At 39.8% G+C, this 23,922-nt stretch overlaps 1 protein-coding gene across 5 annotated transcripts in view; it reads left to right on the forward strand.

Annotated features, from left to right (window-relative positions):
- Window positions 1-23,922, forward strand: part of nhsl1b (NHS-like 1b) — a 113,189-nt gene that overhangs the window by 40,865 nt on the left and 48,402 nt on the right. The window contains exon 1 of one of the 5 annotated variants that reach the window (XM_028605369.1): window positions 17,032-17,358. The exons of the other annotated variants lie outside the window; for them this stretch is intronic. Within the exon in view, the coding sequence (XP_028461170.1) occupies window positions 17,343-17,358 (16 nt within the window). The 5' untranslated portion in view covers window positions 17,032-17,342. Of the gene's footprint in view, window positions 1-17,031; window positions 17,359-23,922 lie in introns of those variants that run through there. 5 annotated transcript variants of the gene reach the window in all.

Consider the following 23,922-nt stretch of genomic DNA (forward strand, 5'->3'; position numbering starts at 1 on the left):
GTCTGTGCTTCCTTGTCCTTTCGTCTTGATGATGGTGCAGTTGTTCATAAAGGTTTTGTGCGTGTGCAGGAATTAAACCCAGCATTCTCTGCTTTGGGGTCAGGGGTGAGAGGTCAAAGGTCAATACCTACTTCACTTTTGTCTTTGTCTTTGTGGATAAACCGCACTTACACTCATGACTAATAGATACACAGATGCACACACATATAATATAATATTCACACACACTCATTCTTAATTGCATATGCACGGGGAGGGGTCTGTGAGAGAATGGGGCTTCCAGCTAAGCCAGCAGCTTTTACCAGAGAGTAATAGCACACACACACACACACACACACACACACACACACACACACACACACACACACACACACACACACACACACACACAGAGTGCTTTCTCCTGGAATAATGGGGCACGTGGCCAGAGGAATGAGAGGATTTGTCTTCAAACCAGATTGAATTGACAAGAGTTGACTTCAGGGGTTTTGACCAGCTCAGTCGCTGTCTAACAACTCCACACAGGACCCTGTGTCTGTGTCTCCTCCAAGGGGCTGTTCTTGAGAGGCCAAATATAGGCCTTGAGTGTTTGAAATAGCAGTGTTATCCCTAACTAAAGAGTGCTATCTTCACACACACACACACACACACACACACACACACACACACACACACACACACACACACACACACACACACACACACACACACACACACACACACACAATATACTTTGTTCCCTTCAGGCCATGAGATAATGTTGTTTATCGACTGTAGTCTGATAGTTAAGTGTGCAGTATGTACATACAAAGACGCAGGAAAGGACACCCAATTTTCTGGCCCATTTAACCTTTCAATGAAGTCAGTCCCAAGGCTGCACCTACCGGCAGGGAAGACTTTACTCTTCAAAGAAATTTCAGTCTGATGGTGTCCTCATGTGGTGGGAAATAGCAATTACATTTCAACAAGGCAAGGTTTAACAAGCGTGTGAAAAATGGACATTTATCAATCATATTTAGCAACTGTGTTAAACTGTAAGCCTTAAATGTTTGCATGTACGTAAACTAGTTAAAAACCACATACACATATGGCTTATCAGTAACAACATGTGTCATTACTATCTTATATTTTATATTTGTGGGACCTTATTTAAGAACTGAGCTGGAAAGCAGAATTTTTGATTACTTTAGTGGTTGATTTGTTGATTTCCTTTTTTTTTTTCAATTAAGTTAGAAAATAGTGAACTATGCGTATTCTACTGTCCCAGAGTCCAAGGCGGTGGTTACACCATCAGACCAAACCCGCCAAATATTCAGTTAATTATCCAATAACCTTGAGGAGCAGCAAATCCTCATATTTGAGAAGCTGGAATTAGAGAATATTTTTTTTTTTTCTAATTGATTAATCACTTAAGCTTTAAAACGTATAATATATATTGCATAAGAACTGATACATTTAGCAATATCCACAATAACTTAAGAGTTAACTTCAAAGCTCCAGAGGGAATCTAGCTCTATCCACCGTCACCAGGGGGCTGTTGCTGTGATACCGGCCCTGCCCTGGTCTGCCCTGCCCCGCCCACTGGAGGTCTGAAGTTGCTAGGCAGCTGACCTGATAGAGGGACATTTTATACTGTGGGACTCAGTTTTTCCTCTTCCTCCTCCTTATCCGTTATCATGTGGATTGGTCACTTTTCTCCTTTCGTTTGATCAAGGTTGAGTTACGTGAGGCTTTCTTCATTTGTGCTGATGGCCTGTGTGTGTGTGGAGATGTATATCTTGTTTGTGAGTGTGTATGCGTGCTTGTTCATCCATTGCACTGAGACTCCCAACAATAATGATTAAGGTCAACCTCACCCCACCCTTACAACCTCACATCATTCTTAGTGGCAGTTTAAGTGCATCATTATGAGGTTACTCTATGGTGTCTTGTGACCATATTGGGGCTCAGATGGCTAACTGAGTGAGTTGACACACACTGTATACACGTATGGATACTTGTTAAATATTCCCCTTTCAGGCTACACATTACACATCATCTTATCCCACACACAGAAATCATGTGGTTTCTTTGACAATTTGAAATCCGTAAGAAGAGTCTCTTGTGTATTACTGTCAGTGTAAATGACACATCACCTCCTTGCAAAGCCTCATGGGAGTCTGAAGAGGTTGCCTACACTCTTTTGCTACATGCACTAAAGGAACTAGAACACAATTTATTTTTTGGCTCAGCACCGGTGCTCTTTTTAATCCTATTAATGTATGTGATTGCTGAAGGACTGACAGTAAAGGCAGTTTCAGGTTTCCTATTTAAAAGCAGTGTTGAACGGAAACGTTTAAAAGATACAGTTAAAAAAACAACAACAACATGCGTTTTAAGAACATGAAAGGCGCTGATAAAATAGATGATTAGCAGAAAGGCATAAGAATGCATTAAATGTACTTTAATATACTCAAACAAAGATGAATAAGATAAAGAGCCAGATAAATGGGGCAGTCAGACATTATGCCAGTGGAGGTGAAGTCTAAGCTCTCGGGTTAAAGCGAGCTCAGCAGATAATGTTTGAAGATAAGAATAGGATGCAGTGCACACACTCAGAAAGAGAGTTTACGAAGGTAATGCTACATCTAATCATTGTCTATGTAAGGCTTTTTCAACAGGTCAAAATCACTTTAGTCTTTGTTTAACCCCAGTGCCCTCAGTACTTGATCTTCTTTCCATTTCCTGCAACATGCCTTGCCTCCACATACAGTATGCACCACCACCACAGTTTACAGTGTTACAGAGTTACACCAGACTTGCAGGGTTCTCACACACATCTGGGACATCTGTGTGGAAAGCAAGTATGGGAAATAAATTGGGTCATTTTTATGCCTCTGTGGGCTCAGCTGTGGTCTCAGCCATTATGTTTTCATGTTGTCCGTCACTCCCATTCACATGAACACAATATTTCAGGAACACCTTGAGGACATTTTTTCAAATTTGGCATAAACGTCTCCTTGGACTGAAGTATGAACTGATTAGATTGTGGTGGCTAAAGGTCAGGGTCACTGTCACCCTATATAACACGTTTTTGGCCATAATTCAAGAATTCCTACGCTAATTATGACAAAATTTCACACAAATGTCTAATAGGTTAAAATGATGAAGTGATAAAATTGTATACCCAAAACGCCAAAGGCCAACTTCACTTTGACATCATAATGTTTTGCAAAAACGTTTCTGGCCATAACTCAGAACAGAAGGGGAGATTTGTGACCATATTTCACACTTGTTTGGATACTGAGTTGGTGACACTAATCTTGAAACTGTTGATTGTTTAGATCTTCTGTGCTACCGAGTTGAAAATGTGTGCAGCATCTACGTTTTGCCAAAAAATATACTTATTACCTTTTATTAAATTGCTTCAAAGTCTTCGCTACATACAGTATGTATGTATGTGCTTGTATACACTCACGTGTGTGTGTGTGTGTGTGTGTGTGTGTGTGTGTGTGTGTGTGTGTGTGTGTGTGTGTGTGTGTGTGTGTGTGTGTGTGTGTGTGTGTGTGTCTAAGTAAGGAGAAGAGGCCCTCCTCACCCGTCGGTGAAAATTCCAACAACTCTTGTAGGCCCCTAATATAGAACGAACAGTATACACACACACACACACACACACACGCACACACACACACACTGGTTGAGCATACTTTCCTTGACTTACATTACTTCCCTGGAGGTGTACCCTAATTTAAACCATCACAAATGCCTAACTCTGACCCTTAAATCATACTTTAAACTAACTTTAAACAGAATTCCTTTTTGAATGTGATTGCAGTGAAACCAAATTTGGGAAAACAAGTTGTGTTCCCAAAAAGACCAGCTGTCCCCATTCACCAGGTTTGGCTTGGTATTTGTCTCCAAATTTGGCCTTTGTCAAAAACACACACACATACACACAAACATCAACTTCCATATAACTGTGACAGTAAATGTGGGGTGCTGTCTGGTAATAAAAGCCTTCCACTGTGGTGAAGCTGAACTCCTGTGTTTAACTGGCTTTGTGAATGTGTTACTGCTGAGAGACACTCTGTGAAACTGTACTTACTGGGATTTGGAATTTGGCAGACAGACTCAGCCAAGGCTTTTGTCTTTTTTTTTCGGGGCTGTAAAAAAGACAAACGTGGACTAGTGGCTGCACTAACTGCTACCTTTGTGTGTTGGCTGTGAGTTGCATCCAGGTAGCCTTATTTACTATATTTACCCTGTGTGTGACAGAGTCTGGTCAGTGTGTATCAATGTCAAGCGTTGCCAGCCTCTGATGTCTGATTGGGTTACTTGGCAACCAGGTGTCATGTCACCATCTCCTGTCTGCGTCACGCAATGGGTGACAGTCATTGGTGACTGTGTTGAGTGTGTGTATGTATGTGTGCGTGTGTGTGTGTATATGCGCCAAGGTGAAATTTATACTTCCCACCTTTGATGTTTATTTAGCAGGATATGTCATTTAGTAGGCTTGGCAAGTTCGCCTTCATTCGGAGTGAAATTACAGGATTTAGTTTTTTCAGAGTCATAAAGTTTTATCTTCATAATCAGTGGTTTCAAAGGACTGTATCCACATTGTCATCTAGTTTCTGTTTCTTTTTATTCACTTTCTGAAGAATTTCCTACTCTGTCTTTTTGATGCAACAACCTTTTAATTGTATCTGATTTCATGTAATTTAGCTGTAATTATGCTGGTAGCTTAAGTTTAGTCCGTCACTGTCTGGTTTTATGTTTACTTTGGTTCCCGCCCCCCTTCTTATCACGTGTGGGAGAAAAGTCTGTTTTAAACAGCAGCTTGTTTAGGGTCTGAATCGTTTCACTGCTAGTAACATATGTTGATCATACTCACTTTCTTTATACTACATATTGCCTGGGACCTACTGTGTCTGGTGCGGAAATTACGCTGTTTAAGTTGTTGCTTAAATTACTGTAAACTTGTATTGTTTCCACCACTATAGGAATTTTGCATTAAATTGCAGAAAATGACCAATACATGATACAGTAAATTTGCCAATATACTGTAGATTAAATCATTAAAAGTTAACATACACCAGCACAGTCAACCTGAAACACAGATACGTTCTGGGAATTTTGCAATGACAATTAATTTCCAAGGTCACAGATGCAAAAAAAAAAAAAAAAAAAAGTAAAAATCAGATTCATAGTGCTTTATTTAAGTTCCTAATTTTATTATTGTCTCATTTTTTTATTACTGGTGTAAAGCTGATATTCATAAATATGCTAAATTAGTGAGCCAAATGTAAATTAAAGCACTGGCACCGCAAATTTGGAATACTCCAAATTTCTGCCTTTTAGTACAAACCCCACGCACAATTTTTTGGTTTGTTTTCCGATGCAGTTACTCAGTCAGTAGTTATGGTAACCATTTAACATTTGAGTCATACAGGCCCAGAGTTTGAACCATGATCAGTTAAGAAACGGACAAAATGCAGATTTCGACATGCAGAACGCAAACTTGTTATTTATAATATAATGATTATACCTCCAATTCTTAAGGGAAAAAAAATACCGATTGTTCCTTTAAAGACCAAGGTGTCATAATTAGGCAAATGGATGAAGTCTAAGACTAATCTTGATATTCTCCTCTGACAAGAAGCAGCCAAACCAAACCTGGTAAATGTCCACTCTGCCGCTACAGATGTCAGGTTGAACATATTGATTATGGTCACTGCTGTGGCCACTCTGTGTGCAGCATTAAGGGAATAAAAACAAGGAGATTTATGAAAAGGTGGGGGTTGAACCAGGATGCTGACTCCTTATGATGACCTTTGACTTTTTAATCCCCTTCAGGGGTTATGGTACTAAACGAGCTTTTCTTCCTGAAAAGAGGAAATCAATAGACTAAACTGGTCTGTCTATTTCTTGCATGGTGTTTTTTGCAGATTGTCTTCCATGTAGGCTCGTTGCTGTGAATGGAATCATTTTCCTTCTCAAAGCTAACGTCTTGCCCTTTGCTGTTTTATTTACTGGTTTTCATTTCTACTTAATGACATCCCTTTATCGCTGCACAGTAGAGAGTATTGCAGGTTAATTATTAAAGGACTGTAGCCTTATGTGTCATCAATATGGACAAAGGTCTTTTGTGTGTGTGTGTGTGTGTGTGTGTGTGTGTGTGATACATGTTTGTAAGTTAAGCCGGGACTTCAGTAGCTGCCAGTTGTCCCTTTGTGTAAACAGCAAGTGCTGAGATAGTAGATTTCCCCTCTAAAGGGAAAAAGAAAATGAGGTTGGCACCTGTCAGAGCGATGAGGGTTTACACCACCGGTTTTCTAGGTTAACACCGCATCCCAACCACAAATCTGGGATCAGCTTTCAGCAATGTAATGGATCCTCAAAAGTAGGAGTTATAGCTTTGAATCAGTGTGGCGATATACATTTCTTCCCTTAATTTTCAAGGTTGTAGCAACAAGGAAGTGAAAGGGTTATGGGGTTACAGAGGCACGTGCTCTTCATGCACGTCACCGGGACCCGTCGGCCAATACATTTGTATTGGCCTGGCGTTGAGCTTCGGGGTTCGGGGTGACCCGAAGGACAACACAAGGGTTAAATACACACATGAACACAGGCAGCGGTGGTTTATTGTCACACCTTGGTGGTCACACTCCCTCTGCGGTTACACTTGGGTGGGAACGCTCCACCTCCCTAACAAACTTGTAGCGCCCCATAAAGACTTTGTTTTTGCCCCTGAGGGCCTCTGTGTGTTATTTTTGCCTACCTCAGCTATTTGTTGGGCAGCTAAATATGTGTTGTGTATTAGGTTTTACAAAAAGAATATACACAGTTTGCATATTTGTCATAAGTCTTTAAAATCTTTAGAACTTAGTGCAATCTCTTAAATGTTTGACGGATGCCTCACTGTTGGGTGGGTGTTTTCATCACCTTGTTAGTCATGTTCGTTGTCGTCTTCAGGTACTCTAAATTAGTTGTTTAACCAGTTGCTTCCAGCACCTAAGGCAGAGTGTAAGTTTACAGTATTGCTATGAGAGTGTCCTTAAACAGTCGTAATATATATTTGAATATACAGCTTTAACGGTGCCTTAACGGTCTCAAAATGTAGTGGTTTCCAGAGAGAAATCAGTCAGACACTGCAGATCTACAATGTGTTCTTTTTTTTTATTCTTATTTTAAAGATTTTATGGGCATTTTCGGCCTTTATGTTTGACAGGACAGCTGAAGACATGAAAGGCGAGAGAGAGGGGGAATGACATGCAGCAAAGGGCCACAGGTCGGAGTCGAACCCGGGCCCGCTGCGTCGAGGACTAAACCTCTATATATGGCTCTACCAACTGAGCTATCTGGGCACCTTACAATGTGTTCTTTCGTATTCTGTAGCTGTTCTGGTTATTTACTAATTCAAATTGGCAATAAAAATGTATTTTAAATGAAACACGACTTGCAATTAATACCGCCAGTACCTGCGAGGGATTAAACATTGTGTCTTTTGTCTCAGATAAAGCCCCTCAGAAGCTACAGGCGACTAGGATAACAAGGAAAGTAAACAGAAGGTTAAGTGTGGAAAGAAAAGTGTGAGGGAGGGAAGAAATAAGCAAAGGAGGGAGGGAGGAGTGGTTGCCATGCCGGCAAACGCATGGATGGGAGGGGCAGAGACCAGGGATCACAGAAAACAGAGGGAAAGAAAGAGGGAGGGAAACAAGAAGGGACGGGCTGACTCGTATTTCAGCACCGTGGCTACTAGGGTTGGGTGTAACCCTAACCTTATAGTCACAACACCCATAGTCAACTTTCATAGTCAGTCACACACTAACCAAGACCGGAGTCCAGGGAATACTCGCCAGCGCATTCTGCTTACCAGGCTGTCTGTGTGTCACGCTACGTGTGTTCAGCAGGTGTGGCCTTCCCTTCCTGGTTCTTGCTTTAGCACTTGTGCTCAGATCAGCTGACTGGAGATTCAGATCCAGACGGCAGTCAACACCTGGAGTTTTTTCACAACATCAGCGTGCTTGGCGTACTTCTTCCTCATCCACCACTGACGACGATACACCAGGGAATGCAAAACCGAAGAGAGAGGAAGAAGGAGAAAGTGTCGACAAGAAGTTGGATGAATTTGGAGACCCTGAGAGGTGGCGTCATCATCTTTGCCTGCTGGCATCTACACACACACACACACACACACACACACATACATTATAGAGGATTTAGAACTAGTGGCGGGAGGACATCATATGTGAGTGTGTGAGTATGCATGTAACTTCATCAGGCTGTGAATAGACCCAGGGAGGCTGACACCTCTTAACCTCCTGGTCCGGCCCAGGTGCTGAGATGACGCGAGTCAGCAGGTGTGTGTGCTAACAACTGGAGATAACAACACTCAAGAGCACACACGGTTGTAAACAACAACCGCTGACTCACTGTGATTGAAAAGCATCGTATGTAATTTGGAATTTGGAAACCTCTCTCCACCCTGTCATGCACCACCAAGGAATATTACAGCCAACAGCGAGTGTGCACATACAACTGTGTGTATCTGAGTGTGTGCCGCAGAGGGGTGGTGATTTTCCAGATTGCTGGATTGCCTAATTACCCCTTTTGGGTTTGGGAATCACGCCTGGAGTCTTTAAACACCAAGGAAGAGAAGAAAGGAAAAGAGATTATTTAAGTTTGGCCTGTGACACAGAAATTAAGTTGAGACTGAGTCATGATGTGGATTTGTGCAACCAAAGTAAAGAAAAACTGGGTTATAGCCGAACTTCCTCCTGGAACTAATTTAATACTTAACATGGAATCTGAATAGTTTGAAACATTTTAGTGCGCGGACCTGGATGCTGTATTCAGAAATGTTTGGTATGTCATGATCTGGACTTTGAGTGAATATCCACCAACCAACCTAAGGATCTACATCTGAGCAATAATTTTTCCAGGTGGTTTTGAAGATCTACATCCTTCCATCTTAGACTTGCTTCCCCTGACTAAGGATGAGAGGGGAAAGGAGGTATGCTTCCTTTCGTAAGGAGAAACCTGCAGGCCTGTCCCGCGCTCTCAGCTGGCTGAGCGTTTCTACCCTCTCCCGCCGGAGCAAACGCATCTTCCACAGCCAGAATGAGCTCCACGCTGTCCACAACCGTCAATCGTATTCACACTCGCACACTCACCTTCATAAAGCTGACAGAGACGAGGATGATGATGACGATGATGACAACTGGGTGTACCAGCCTCAACACAAAATAGGTGAGAGGGGAGAAAGCAATGAAGAGACAAGCTATGTCACTGCCTATTGATTTATTGTATATCTTCCAGTAGGGCTAGTCCAATACACGTGGTATCTTTGGCTTGGCTGCATCACAACTTGTCACAATGCCCTGAGCTCATGTGAATGATTTTTTTGTTCTCGCTCTCAGCCCGGAAGCCAGTTAATGACTTGTTTACATGCACAAGCAAAGCAAGAAGTGGGTCATTGTCTTTTTATGGCTCCTTGTTCTCCATCTCCACGTCCCTGGCACTTCCTGGTTGCTATAGGAAGAGCGCAGGAGGTGTCCACGATCAGTGGGACTGTTAGGGGGGGTCAAAGGGCACTTTGTCCGCGCGAGAGGTAAACAATAATGTGTCTGCCCGGAAGCAGACGTCACGGGCATGGTGATGTCACAGGCTGGTGGCGATGTGAGAGTGTATGTGTGTGTTTGTGGAGGCTTGCATAGCTCATCACTCAGATGTAATACAGTAGAATAATACGTTTTTCTCATTTATATATGGACATCATCTTGACTGAGGTAAGAATGCCATTTCTACTTCTCTCAGTACCTTAGGGGTATATGTTTCCTGATTAGGTATATTATTTATTGATTAGTTGTGTGTGTACGTGCAAGTGTGTATTTGGTCAGTGGTGTCAATAAGACTTTGGGGACGATGGTTGTAACTTTAGCCAAACCATAACCTGAAGACCCATACTGCCGTCGTCTCCAGCTGCAGTGACAGGTCTGTTTCAGCTGGACTCACATCAACAAAGACAGCGGGCTTAGTTTGACATCACTCACTCTATTCATACTTTTTAAAATTACTCAGGGATGTATCAGCTTATAAATGCATTAGCTGTTTGCTTTGCTAATGGTACATAATGTGCTTACCTACATGTTAACATGTGTCCGTGTTGATATGCACAGTCCTTATACCTTTTAAAGATTGTACTGACACCTTAAGGGTCATGATTGTTCCTGTTAGTTACCTAGTTCTTAAAGACACGTGGAGCTACTTAAGCATAAGTTGCCATTTTGTTGCCCCACAGGAATGTGGAGCTTGTTGCTGTTGTCTCAATCTTTTCTGGTCATTCTATCACCTCCAAACCTGCCCCTTCCTAAAACAGCTCATGGCCGAACACGGCTGCACATGGCTGGAATGGTTTGAGGTCCTCACATTTTTCTCTGAGTCAAAGGGGAGAAGCTGCAGCCACCATTTTGGAATGTCATCATTAAACCCAAGGCTTTAGACGTTTACCACATTATATCAGTGTGTGTATATGTATTGTATGTTGGTCTTGATGTAGATGTAGAACCTTTAATGTTTGTCATTGTCAGATGATTTGCACATGAAGTAAACAGTGATGGTCCCCCCTGTAAAATATGTACTAACTTTTTTTGCATATGAAAAAAGGTCCTTGTATCTGAGCCAAATCTTTATCTTAATGTACTGTATATAATCTAAGGTATACCTTTGTTTGTTCTGTCATCTATCATCCTGCCTTATTTAGAATCTATCTTGTCCATGTCCATGCTCCCTCATGTAGTTCTTCTATCTAACATTACTTTTTTGACACATCTCATTTTAAGTCTTTAATTTAATAGTCTGATAGGGTTGATTTTCCCTATTGATTATTTGGTAGGAAGAGACAGAAAGCAGATTGAAATTGGTCAATTCCTTGTTAAACCTTAAAGGAAGGAAGGGGGAGTGTTAATTGATTTTGTTGAATTGGAAATGAAGAGATTGCACTAGTGGAGCTCGGTGCCCTCTCTCCTGTGCTTTTAGTTATTTTACACATCACACACTCTATTTTTTTCTTTCTTTGTTTCTTTCTCTCTGTCTGTCTGTCATACACAGTCTATATCTTTTTTTATAGCTAATTCTAGGCTAGAGACAGTGTCAGAGACAGGTCAATATAAAAACTATTTCGTCCATAACTCACACACCAGCATAAACACATACTGTACGTATGTACGCTGCACACCACACAGAGGAAACATTTCATAAGAATACCTCTTTTGAACCTGAAGTATTTATAACATCTGGATCTTGCTTCCACACGCCTGCCAGGACCCATAACAAGACGCATGGGCAGCCTGTGTGTAAATATAGACCTAAAATGACTGCCTGTGGCTCCAAAACCTGCAATTTTGATGCAGCCTCCAGCTCGACTGGTTGGGTGTTTGCCTCGGTTGCCAAGGAAACGGGTGTTTCCTGGTGTGGTTCAGTTTGACCTTGCTATTGGGAAAACTCTGAACCAATCATGTGTAAGAGAGCCGTCTGCTACACAAGCTGCTATTGGCTGTCCCGGTGAAGACCTGACTTGAAGTGGATTAACAATACTGAGTTGTGACTGGGATCAGAAAAATTCTAAACAGAACAACACAAAAAGTAATTAAGTATCTGGTGTATTTATATGCATTCTTTTTTATTCCTGGAGTGAGAACATTTTCGTTTAGCCTTAAAAGAATCATGAAAAACTTGACTCAATATAGTTTTTCAACAGCAAGAATTTACACAGAGAATGAAGGATTTGTTTTTGTCTTAAAAAATGTACTCCAGGTGAACAGTGCTCAGTCTCCCAATTCCATTCTATATCCTAATGGTGTGAAGTATGTACTACAAACTAATTTGTAGTGTGATTGTTTTATAAGCATTTAATACTTGTTATGACTATTTAATGGCTTTCAGTAGGTAGCAACATGGGGAGAGAGTTGTGTGACATGCAATAAAGTGACCCACAGTGACGTTAGAGTTATATGGTATGCATCTTAACCACTCGACCGTCAGGATGCCCCAAAGATTTAATACGTTTTTTGTTTTATGAGACATTTGTTGGACCTGTTCCCCCAGCATTCAACATCTTTTTTAATTTTCCCTGCTGTGAACAGCTCCTCGGTTTTCTTTGTGCAATGTGCAGTGGGACAACAGTTAAAATCAAGTTTAGTATGTATATCAACAGCTCACATAATCAAAACCTGTAATGCAGGAGGAGACGTTTCTTTTCTGATACCCAACAGAGGAAACGTTTTGATTATAAGGCCAGAAACCTGCAGGTAGCATAAGTTAAGTAACTGTGAAAAAGAGGTGATTGTGTTTTCACCGATATCTTCTCTCAGCCTCCATCAACAATTTGAACTGACTTTTTCTCTTACGGTCTCCTCTCTGTCTTTCTCGCTCTGCCACACATACAAAGACACACAAAGACCTGATCAATCTTCTCAATCAAATCTATTGATCCTCTCTACGTGGCAGTATGTCTGATCAGTCAACGGCCAGGCACAATGGCTGTTCTGGAGAGGCCATGTCAAGAAATGGATCGGACAGTCGGGCCCCGGGCAGGCTGCTGAGGCCCCTCAGGCTTCCTGAGCCCCTGTGTCCCTGTCTGGAAGCAGGGGATCTGAGCTTCACATGATTACTTTACGGCTACTTGCAGTGTATGTTGTTTATGTGTTGTGTACAGCAAGTCACCGTATGAAATGAACTTGATGACTCTGAGTCTAATTCATTGAGATATCCGTTGTTGGCAAGTAGGAGTGTACTATGTTAACATGCAAGTAGGGAGATTGAGGGATTTAGTAGAAATGTGTGTGTTTTATATATCTACAGTATGTCACTGGTTTTCTGTATTTATTTATTTATTTTAAATCTTCATTTACACATTTAGGGCAACAACATATTAACCTAAATATTAACCACACCTTTGCACCCCAGTGTTGTGGCGGCCAAAACCAGAATTGGCTCTCACATCAATGAGCTGTTTATGAATTTAGGCTGTATGAAAACGTCTTTTAGGACATATTTGTCTGTGTGAGATGCGTATTGCAATTTGAGAGAACGTTTTTACACACACAGCACCCATCGTGATTATGTAGTCCATGTGTAAATCCAGATTAGCAGATGATAATTCGCTGTAGGGGGGAGTTGTGATGTATAAACCAGCAAGGCCTCATTAAAAGACGGACATGAAAATCTGGTGATGTGGCCCACAGCCCAGGGCGTATACACACAGAAATAGATACGTTTACATACAACATACATGCACACTCAATGTTCGAGTGAAGCTGTGTTAAAGATGAAATGCGTTTCTAATCACCTTTTTCTTTCTGTCTTTCTCTCCTATGTGCTGACATTGATTTGGTGATTTTCAGGTAAGTCACTTTTTTCTTTCTGACCCACATAACCTCCTTCTTATGTCTCTATTAGTTGATCCCAGATCAGACTTACTGTATGCTGAAAACCCCTACAAAGCCTGCCGCTCATCACAGTCAAGTTTTAGCCTGTATTAAATCGCATTAACTGGTATTTCCCCTTAAAAACCAAATCTCTGACTTGCATCACTCACCTTTTTTTGTATCATATTGTATGTATCCTATTACCTTTTGTATTATGGGATCTAATCCATGAATGCCCTGACTCGATGATGAAAAGGTGGGGTGGAGGAAAAACAAGTGATTATATTTGTGAACATGATTTCAGTTTATAAGGGGATAGAGATCTAGGGCTTATGTTGATAGGATGCACTGATGATGTCCCAACACAATCCAGAGGTGAGAGATTATAATCCACACAGGAGCTGTGATGATGTCATGTAGAGGGGATGATCTTTTTCAGTCACCTTTTAGTACAAATCCAATCGTGTCTTCTGAGATTTCCCATTTCTTATTTCTATTTATTACTACTGATTACTGTTAAACCAGTTTTAACTGAGAGGTCTGGTCGGCTCAGATTTTTCCAATTCCAGGTTACTTCTCGTTGCGTGTCTAAATGTTTGTGTTACCGTAAAAGTTATGTTTGCTACAACAAGCTTAGTTCGTATCTGCGTGTGGTATTTAGTTTTATCTTGCACTGACGTAAAGCTCCCAGCAGACAGTAACATGTCGTGTTTGTGCTGCACTGGATACAATAGAAGATGTGCAGTACACTGAGTTAGATAAATAGTGACTGATGTTTAAGATAAAATACTGTATTGAAATGGGGCCTTTGACACCATCCGGCCCTGCCGATATTGTTTTATTCATAGACAAAGACTGTATTTTGAAGAATGATAACAGTGGTCAGTTGGAATGCCTCTGAATGCAGTCTTTATGTCCTCTAGTTACAGTATGAGACAGCTATTTAAGCAGAAGACCTGTTACCATGCAGTCCAGTGCTGAAATGTCCGTTTTCAAAATCCTTAATAACATGTACACTGCTGTGCATGTTATTAAGGATCAATCAGACACAGCTTGAACAAAAGGAAGGGGATTTACGTATTATACTGTTTATACATAATTTTCAAAATAGATAAAATAATGCAACCAACATACTGCATGAACATGACATAAAGAATATAAAGCATAATAACTGATAAATACTGTAAGTGTAGAATCTTTTAATCGTTTCTAACAATATACTTTTTGGAGTTTCATGATTACAATCAAAGTAAGCAAAATTGTCTTTAGCCAAGTTTTTATCCAAAAGAATTTTCAGACTATCAGCAAAAGAAATGACAAATGACTGCATGTTTTCACCTACTGGTGTTAAACGAAAAAATATTTAAAAAAATTACATAAATGATAAATGACCTTGCTCTTAACACGAGTACGGCAGAAATTCCACCTCTCTGCTTTTACCACTTCAGCTTTGTGAGAGCAGACCTCAAGTGTTTCTTCACAGTCAAGGGTTTTGTGGTGAAGGTTATAAAGTTAAAGCCATTTTGGGCAAAGCAGCATCCCATTAAGGTGGAGGTTTAATGAAGTCAAGTTTTATTGTCTGGTCAGGTGGGTCTATTCAGGGATTTGTGTGTGTTTTTAATTGTTGATTATTTTCAGGGTTGTGTTTTTGTGGCATTCCCATTTTATGCACTCAACCTTGCAGAGGGGCTCCATGTCACTCACACTGTGTGTCACACACACACACACACACACACTCTAATCAGTCTGTAATTGGTGACATCTGGTCGAGGCAGACGTGACATAACATGCAAGCCATATTGGGGTGGGATTAACATGTTTATTATAAACAATCACACACACACACACACATACATGCACACACGCATGCACACAAGAACACTTACACTTGGATAGTACATATACTGTATTACATATGTATGTTTGAAACACTGTACTGCTGTTACATTTCTTTATTGTTCTTTTAACGCTGTTAATTGGACTTTATTTGATCCTTTTTTAGGAACCTCTATGCAGAGTTTACACCATCCCCTACCAAAAATAGTGGCTATACCAACCAGTGTAGTATGTCTCAGTGTCTTACTGACATACTGTATGATAATAGAAAGTCTCTCCATCAGGTCTATGATAAATACCTAATGTAAAGGATTGTAACCCAATGTGTAGAGTAATTTAAATGTCACTGTAATCCTTTATAATGCTTTATGATGACATAGATAACAGTTATTGCAGTCAACTGTCACAATTGCTATCATTACTCTTAACTGTTTTACATGAAAGGTCATAGTGTTGTGAACATGATGGTGCTAAACCATAATGAATGGAGCCATAACACAGCTTTGGGCCCCGCTATATGTTCTGTAAGTCGCTTTTGTTAGATATTGGCTTCAGAACAGAAGTGGATGCAAATTAAAAAAAAGCATTCCTGACTTAGTTGCGATTAGAGGATGTCACCAGGTGCCCTGGCAGGCCGAGTTTGTGACTCACCTGAGTAGTGTTTCAAAGATGTGCTAATCAGTAGATGTAGTATTGAGTAATGAATGAAACCTGCACACTCATAAGAGCATGCTCAGTTTATTGGTACATTGTAGCTTGTTAAATGGGTCTTGACTGTTTTTTTTTAACCTTTTTAAGCTTTACTAACCCTTTAAGCAGTAACCAATTGTGTTTTTGCAGAGTAAGAGAAATCCACTACGGGAGCCTCATTGGAAATCAATGGCATTTTGTATTCAGTTGGCAAGCCTGGAGTAAGCTAAACTTTATGTTGACACAGTAACTGTAACTGTCCATCGTCGCTGTGTTCGGATTTTGGCACCCCACATATCACAAAATCCTGGATTGCTACTTTTCCAACAAAACTACTTCCTTTTCTATTTCTACTCAGTCGATTTCTAAAAAGCTCTTAGCTTCTGCGTGATTTGTGTCCTCTGTTTTTATTTATTTATAAATGATCATTTCATTGTTATAGTAGTATTGTAATGGCACTGAAGCCCAGGCAAGGCCTATGTACTCTTTTCTCAGTTTTGGTAACATACAGTAAGAACTGCTACTGCTGTACTCTTTGAGTTGAACATGATAGAAACAGCAACTTAACATCCAAAGGCAAATGCTATTTGCCAGTATGTCACTCTCCCAATGCCTTGTTTCGCTGCTGGTAATTCAGAACGGCTAGCGCGGAGGGTTTGGGATGCACCGAGGTTGTAGCTGCTCCTGATAACAAACCGTTGAATTATGGGGATTAAAGCGATTATATTTGATCAGCGCACAATGGATCGGCCTCAAGCCAGGGCCCCCTGCCTCCCTCTGAACTGCTGACTTCCCAGATTCTCTACAATCACAATCCTCGATGAGGCTCGTGCTCTGTGTGTGTTCTGTGTAATTTTGTTTTTATTTTTCAAAACTTTTAACAATTTAAACAAGATAATAATCTTTTTTTTAAATTAATTTATATACTAAATACAATTATATTTATACATTAAAAAGCTTTAAAAGTTTGAGATTGAGGCTGGGCTTCTGGCTCTCTACCTCTTGCTAACACCGATGGGGCGGAGAGATGCGGGGGATTGTCAGCGTGGTACTGAGACGTTCACAGATGCAGGGAGAGAGAGAGAGAGAGAGAGAGAGAGGGGAAGCGGCGTGAGGGGGTCGTGAAGCAGTTTCCTGCCGTGTAGAAGTTGGCTAGCTGCCACTCACGAGCGTGTGTGTGTATGTGTGTGTGTGTGACGGGAGAAAGAGAGGTAAGGAGATGGCGAAAGAGGCACCGTGAGAGAGGAGTGTATGTGTCTGGATCTGTGCGTCTGTGTGTGAACGCCTTGACCGAGCGCTATAGAGAAAGAGAGGGAAAGGGGGAGAGGAAAGGAGGGCTAGAAAGTGGAAAACCAGGAAAGAAACCAGCATTTGTTTTTCGTGGATAAATGGGGATATAAGTGAAAAGCCATGTTCTGTCTGAAAGGTAAGTGTGTGTGTGTGTGTGTGTGTGTGTGTGTGTGTGTTCATTACATGCGTGTGTTTGCATCACCCCAGTGTGGGACTTTTTCCGCAGACTTTCTGAGACAAAGAAAAGTTGAACTCCAGCTGTCTCCTCTGTGTGGAAAGTAATCTCTGTCACAGAGGCTTCCTCCTACACAATAACCTTCCTCGTGTGTTTTTCTTTAGTTCTCTCTTTAATCATTTCTTCCTTTTTTTTTTTTTTTTCTGTCTCTAAATCGTTCAGGTTCACTGACTTTAATCCTACCTCTCCTTTTTTACTCTGTCGATTTGCTTTTTGATTGCTCTTCTTCTCATTCGCTCTCTGATTCATTCTTGATTTTGGGGAAACAGAGAAGAGGTACCAATATTGAAACCTCTATATGCAACTCACTGTATGAACTTTGAATTTGCTTTACTGTGGATTGTGTATTACTGGAGACGAGTGACGTGTTTGTGTGTCTGAGTACGTGTTGTCCACTGTAACAGCTGGTGAAGCTGCAGTTGCTGGGCTGTGGTCCTGCATAGTGCGGCCATGTGTTGGCTATTACTTGACTGGCCAGTTAAAATGAGATAAGGGGTAAACTGGCTCTTTTACTGGCAGTCTCATTTTGCATTTTTGTGTCTTCTCTCACACTCAGTTTCATTGTCTGGCTATATTGCAGTATACTTTATGCTCAATCTATGACTGCATAACTCTGTAATGACTCTTTCTCTTTTGTTTTACACAAACACAGACTTCACCATCCGCTATGTTTTATTAATGGAGGCGTGAAGTTGTCCAGTAGACAATATGAGGCTGTTGAACTAAAGGAAAACAGCAGCTCTGGTGTTGGCAGCAGGAGATTGGCTTCCATTGCTTTTTGTCTTCTTTTTTTTTATTGAGAAATTATGACATCTTGATGCACAGATGTAAGAATATCATGTTGGCATTTTCATCATGGATCTCAATTAAAACCTAAACTTCATTCCTGTTATTTTGAATATCATGAAATGTGAAGAAAATGCCCCAAAATTGCACAAAAGTGTCATTTCTGTAAGTATACAGCTTTTAAGTTGTTGACCAGCTGTCATTTGACATGTTTAGTTGTTTTGAAGAATAAACTAAACCAGCAACAGTCAAGACTACATCATATTTTACGAAACAAACTCTTCAAATGCAGGAAATAAAGATTTGGAAAACATGAAGAACAACATGGTGCTCAGCTGCATCTTACTAAAAGGTCCAAACTGCTCTTATCTCAGAAATGAGGAGATCGTCCCACACTTTCTGTAGCCTGAAGATTTATGGCTTCCAGAAATGAGGTAATATAAACTAAAGACTGCAACTATTTGTGGCAGTATCCCAGTTCATCAGCTGTAGGCAGTAATTCATGTATACAGTTACACTGTTTCTACATTATGTGACTCTGGTCAATATGGAGAGAAATTGAAAAATCTGTTTTGTTAGAGGAAGTAATTTACCATTTTAAAAAAAAAAAATAGATTTACTGGTTTAACTTTGTATACTTGACTGTGTGCTTAATTCTGACCAACCAACCGGTTGTATGGTAGAAGGAAGGTCTTTTCCTGCCGATCACATCGCCCTGCAGAAATTATACTTTACTATGTAAAATGTTTAAACTGTGTCATATTTCTTCTATTAGCTGCATTACCAGTTTGGGTTTCCAGCTCCAAAAGATATACAGACTGACCCAAATACTGTGCATTACATTAAACACTGTGATTCAACCGGGTGGATTACTCTACATTGGTTGCCAGTTACAGAATGTCTGCTTATGTTATGATTTAAAAAGTCCCCTCAGTAGTGGTTGCCAACTCTGGGCAGATGTGACACATTTTCAGTCCATGTAACTCTACATCCAGCTGTGGCCAGAGTGGATTCTCATCTGTTTTGACCACACACTCACTCCCCTACTCTCCCGCAGTAAAGCCTTGCATTTTAATGCAAGCCCTTTTGCTAGCCGGCCAGACCGATTGGTGTGGCTTTTGCTGTGTTACATAAGTTATTTCTTCACTCAAGTAAAATATGTTAGCCCAGAAAGGAGACATTAGATGGGACTGAGTAGGGATTAGTTGGAGTGATTTTGGAAACCACATTCTGACTCAAATTGAAGGTTTCCTGCAGTGTGACGGGTAAAGAAATGCATAATTTCTGTCTATGTTAGTGAATGTAAGCCTTGTCAAGCAAACCTGTTACAGGGAATTCACGCGACCTTCTTGTTGTGAGGTCAGTTAAGGGCAACTCGGGCCATGTCCAATCTGGAAGAACATGTCTTGAGTGGAACTTGGTGTGTTTTCCTTTTTTTTTTTTTTTTTTTTTTTTTCTCAACCACTCTGATAGTTCATTCAGATGTGTGAGCATTATAGCTGCTTCAGATGTTTTGGTTGCGAACAGCAGTTGAGGAAGAAGTGCAGATGTGCTGACATACATACACAGATGCTTAGTTGATAAAGCGTGTGCACTTGGAAGCCAGAAGCATCCAGTTTAAATAAGTTTGGTGTAATTAAGTCTTAATGTTAAGTGTTCTGAAGCTTATTTAATGAGCGTTATTTTTCATTTGTTTTGTAACAGATGAACTATATACAGTGTGTGTGTGTATATATATATATATATATATATATATATATATATATATATATATATATATATATATATATATATATATATATATATATATATATATATATATATATATATATATATATATATATATATATATATATATATATATATATATATATATATATATATATATATATATATATATATATATATATATATATATATATATATATATATATATATATATATATATATATATATATATATATATATATATATATATATATATATATATATATATATATATATATATATATATATAAAGTTTGGACACACCTTCTCATTTAATGCGTTTCCTTTTTATTTTCATGACTATTTACACTGTAGATTCTCACTGAAGGCATCAAAACAATGAATGAACACATACTGTATGTAATTATGTACTTAACAAAAAAGTGTGAAATAACTGAAAACATGTCTTATATTTTAGATTCTTCAAAGTAGCCACCCTTTACTTTTTTATTAATAACGGAAGAAATTCCACTAATTAACCCTGACAAAGCACACCTGTTAAGTGAAAACCATTTCAGGTGACTACCTCATGAAGCTCATTGAGAGAACACCAAGGGTTTGCAGAGTTATCAAAAAAAGCAAAGGGTGGCTACTTTGAAGAATCTAAAATATAAGACATGTTTTCAGTTATTTCACACTTTTTTGTTAAGTACATAATTCCATATGTGTTCATTCATAGTTTTGATGCCTTCAGTGAGAATCTACGATGCAAATAGTCATGAAAATAAAGGAAACGCATATATAGTTTTTGTTGAATAGGATTAATCCTACTGAATTTCTGAACCCAGTAGAGCTGAATTGATTAATCTCCAACTATGTTGATAATTGATTAATCATTTAGGTAATTTTTCAATGCCAAATATTCCAGCTGTTAAATATCATTTTACTATTTTCTGACATTTTATATACTGAACTATAACAAATACACATATAAATGTATATATAAATATAAATGTATAGATAGATAGATAGATAGATAGATAGATAGATAGATAGATAGATAGATAGATAGATAGAAAAAAGCTGTTACCTGAATGTAGACAGTATCCCTATTTCAGCCTGCTACGTGCTGAATTATGTTTTGAAAATGTGTATTTTACAGGATCTATATTTGATCTTTGATTAAAAGAGATACTGATTATATAGAATAGAGATGTTTTCGAGCATCTGTACTGTATATGCGGCCTGCTTGTGTGTGTGAATTGAATTCCAAGGTTTTTTTTTCTCCAGGGCAGCCGTGTTAGATATGGCCCTCAGGGCACTGACCCACATAGCCAAATGTGTAAGCCTATACGTATTTACTTATTTATATTTAACCTCAACTCCTTCGTGGCATTTCACTTAGGATTCTCACCACCTACATCATAGATTAGAGACAGGACTTTGGAAAGTGCAGCACAGTTATGGACAAAAATGGGTTAGTGTGGTTATGATCATTTTTATATTTATCTATATTATTAATTTTTTTTATACTAGTTCTAGTTAATAGTTCTATGTTCAGTTCAATCTTTCCATATTGGCATATGTGCTTCCCAAGCCGCAACCTTCAGGGCTGAAAAATGGAGCCAAAACGGAAGTGCCAAAAACTGCAGTTCATTGCATGGCCACTTGAGGCTGGCTTCACAAGGGAGTCGATCCCCATAGACCCCCATGTTAAAATGCCCAACTTTACAGCAACAATAAACATGTTTACAGCCTGCTACAAAAACGGTTTTGGTCTCTATAGCTACTTTCCCCCTTCATGACAACTGTACAGGGGGGGATTTTTTTTATAACTCACCCAGTAAAATTATATTAAGTATATTAATTTAAGTTATGCATAATTAAGGGTGTTCTGCTTTAAGTGACAGATTTACATTACTGGTAGTGAATAACTGAGCCTATGCAACTCTATAAGACCACAACATATGTTGGAGGAAATTGCCAAAAATCAAAATGAGAGATGCGTCTGATTTTTAGGAATCATGCGTAACTAACAAAGTTTTAAGCAACCCCCATTAAACTTCCTTCAGTCCCTTAATAACCAATGCACCTGATTGTGCTGTGTGTCTGGAAAAACTGTGACCCCTTAACCCGAGGCTGACCCACTACCTGCCCTCTGGCCTTGTGGGTAGTGGTGTTGATGGATGTTCTCACACTCGATGTGGCAGGCTGCTTATCTCCAGTGGAGGGGAAGAGAGGAGCAGGGATGACAGGAGAAAGGTGTTGAAGTGTAGACAGCAAAATAAGTGTTTCCAGTGTGACATAGCTGGAGTCTAAAGCCATTTAAAAAGCTGTTTGTCAACATAAGACTTGAAATGAATACCACAATATGGGTAAATATTGGACATGTAACTTTGAATAATGAACTTACTTTAATAATACTTGTATTCAATTGACTTTCTCCATGTATCGTACATTTTTGCATTAGTAAATTATGCAAACTTTAAAATTGCCATTGGACTTTAAGAGGAAACTCCGAATGAGATGTTGACCTTTGTCAAGAAGTCAGACTCTTCCAAAAGAGGACAAGATTTCTGGTCTTGATAGGTAAACGACAGACTCCAGTGAACCATTTGTCCTCCTTAAAAGAGTTTACAAAACAATAGCTTTTTGGGAAGTTTAGGATGATGTTGGAGTCAGTAAGGGGGCCTTACTGTATTTTTAGTAGGAGAAAAAGTTTCTTAGCAGGCGAGTGTTAAGCTGTGGTGTTTCCAGGGACAATGCTGGAAAAGTTTGGTTGTGGGTGAAGTTTGAAAAGACAATGGCTGACCCCCTGTGGATGAGCGGATGACTTCCCCAGACACAGGACTAACTCAGCTTGCAGGTGCTCCTCTCAATCTATTCAGACCTATGTATCCATGGTTACCATTGTCCCTTCCCTAAAGCCCCCCCCCCCACACACACACACACACACACACACACTCACACTCACACACAGTATATGTGCACATGTGAGTATTCATAGGCATAGGAGAGTTTATATGCACACAAGCATGTATCGATACATACACAATATGCACTATCCCAGCTTGACCTTGGTGTTGCACTGTTCAAGAATTGCGCGCACACACACACACACACACACACACACACACACACACACACACACACACACTACACACACATGTCCTGACTAGTAATAATCCCTATTCATGGGCAGTGGGCTGTGAGAGTCTGACCGCCATGCATGCTGGGTCTGGGCAAGACCTGAACATTCACAGCCAACTGAGACACACATCACATTCTTTCTGTATGTGTGTATTCACACACCCAACTGTCACCACTGCAAACATACATGTTTACCTGCTTGTAAAATACAAATAATATATATTAATGTGTCTTTGTAAAAACACAGCCTGTTGTGATGTTATGACGCTGTTATGTGTGCAGGTCTGCATGACTATTCACCCCCTGATGTTGTTTTTTGTGTGAACTGTATGACCCACAGTGTGTGTGTTTGTGGATTTGGAGCAACAACAGTGTTAGTGCAATTTAGGCCACAGTTTGAATCTTTTGGCTTGCCCCATGGGCTACGCGTGTCCACAAACTGTTTTATATATATATTTGTGTGTGTGTGCGTGTGCGTGTGCGTGTGCATGCGCGCGCATGTGCGTACAGTGGTTTGTCCATTGTGTTCTCTCTGTGTGTAATGGTTTTGTAATCAGCTTGTGTGTTTGGCTGAATCACAATTCTGTGGAAATTATAACCATCAGTAATGGCTGTTTTAGCCTCTGGCTATCTGCTGAGGCTTTGGCAAGGTAATGGTCTCCCTATTCCCCCATAGTTGCAATGGGTTTATGAGTGTTCTTGCGCTGCAGCTAACAAAAATTTTCATTATAGAGTTATCTGACAATTATTTTTTCAATTAGTCTATGAAATATCAAAGAATTGGGAAAAATTGTCCATCCCAGTTTCCCAGAATAAATGTGA

This window comes from Perca flavescens, chromosome 18 (genome assembly GCF_004354835.1).
Source record: "Perca flavescens isolate YP-PL-M2 chromosome 18, PFLA_1.0, whole genome shotgun sequence".
Classification (NCBI taxonomy): domain Eukaryota; kingdom Metazoa; phylum Chordata; class Actinopteri; order Perciformes; family Percidae; genus Perca; species Perca flavescens.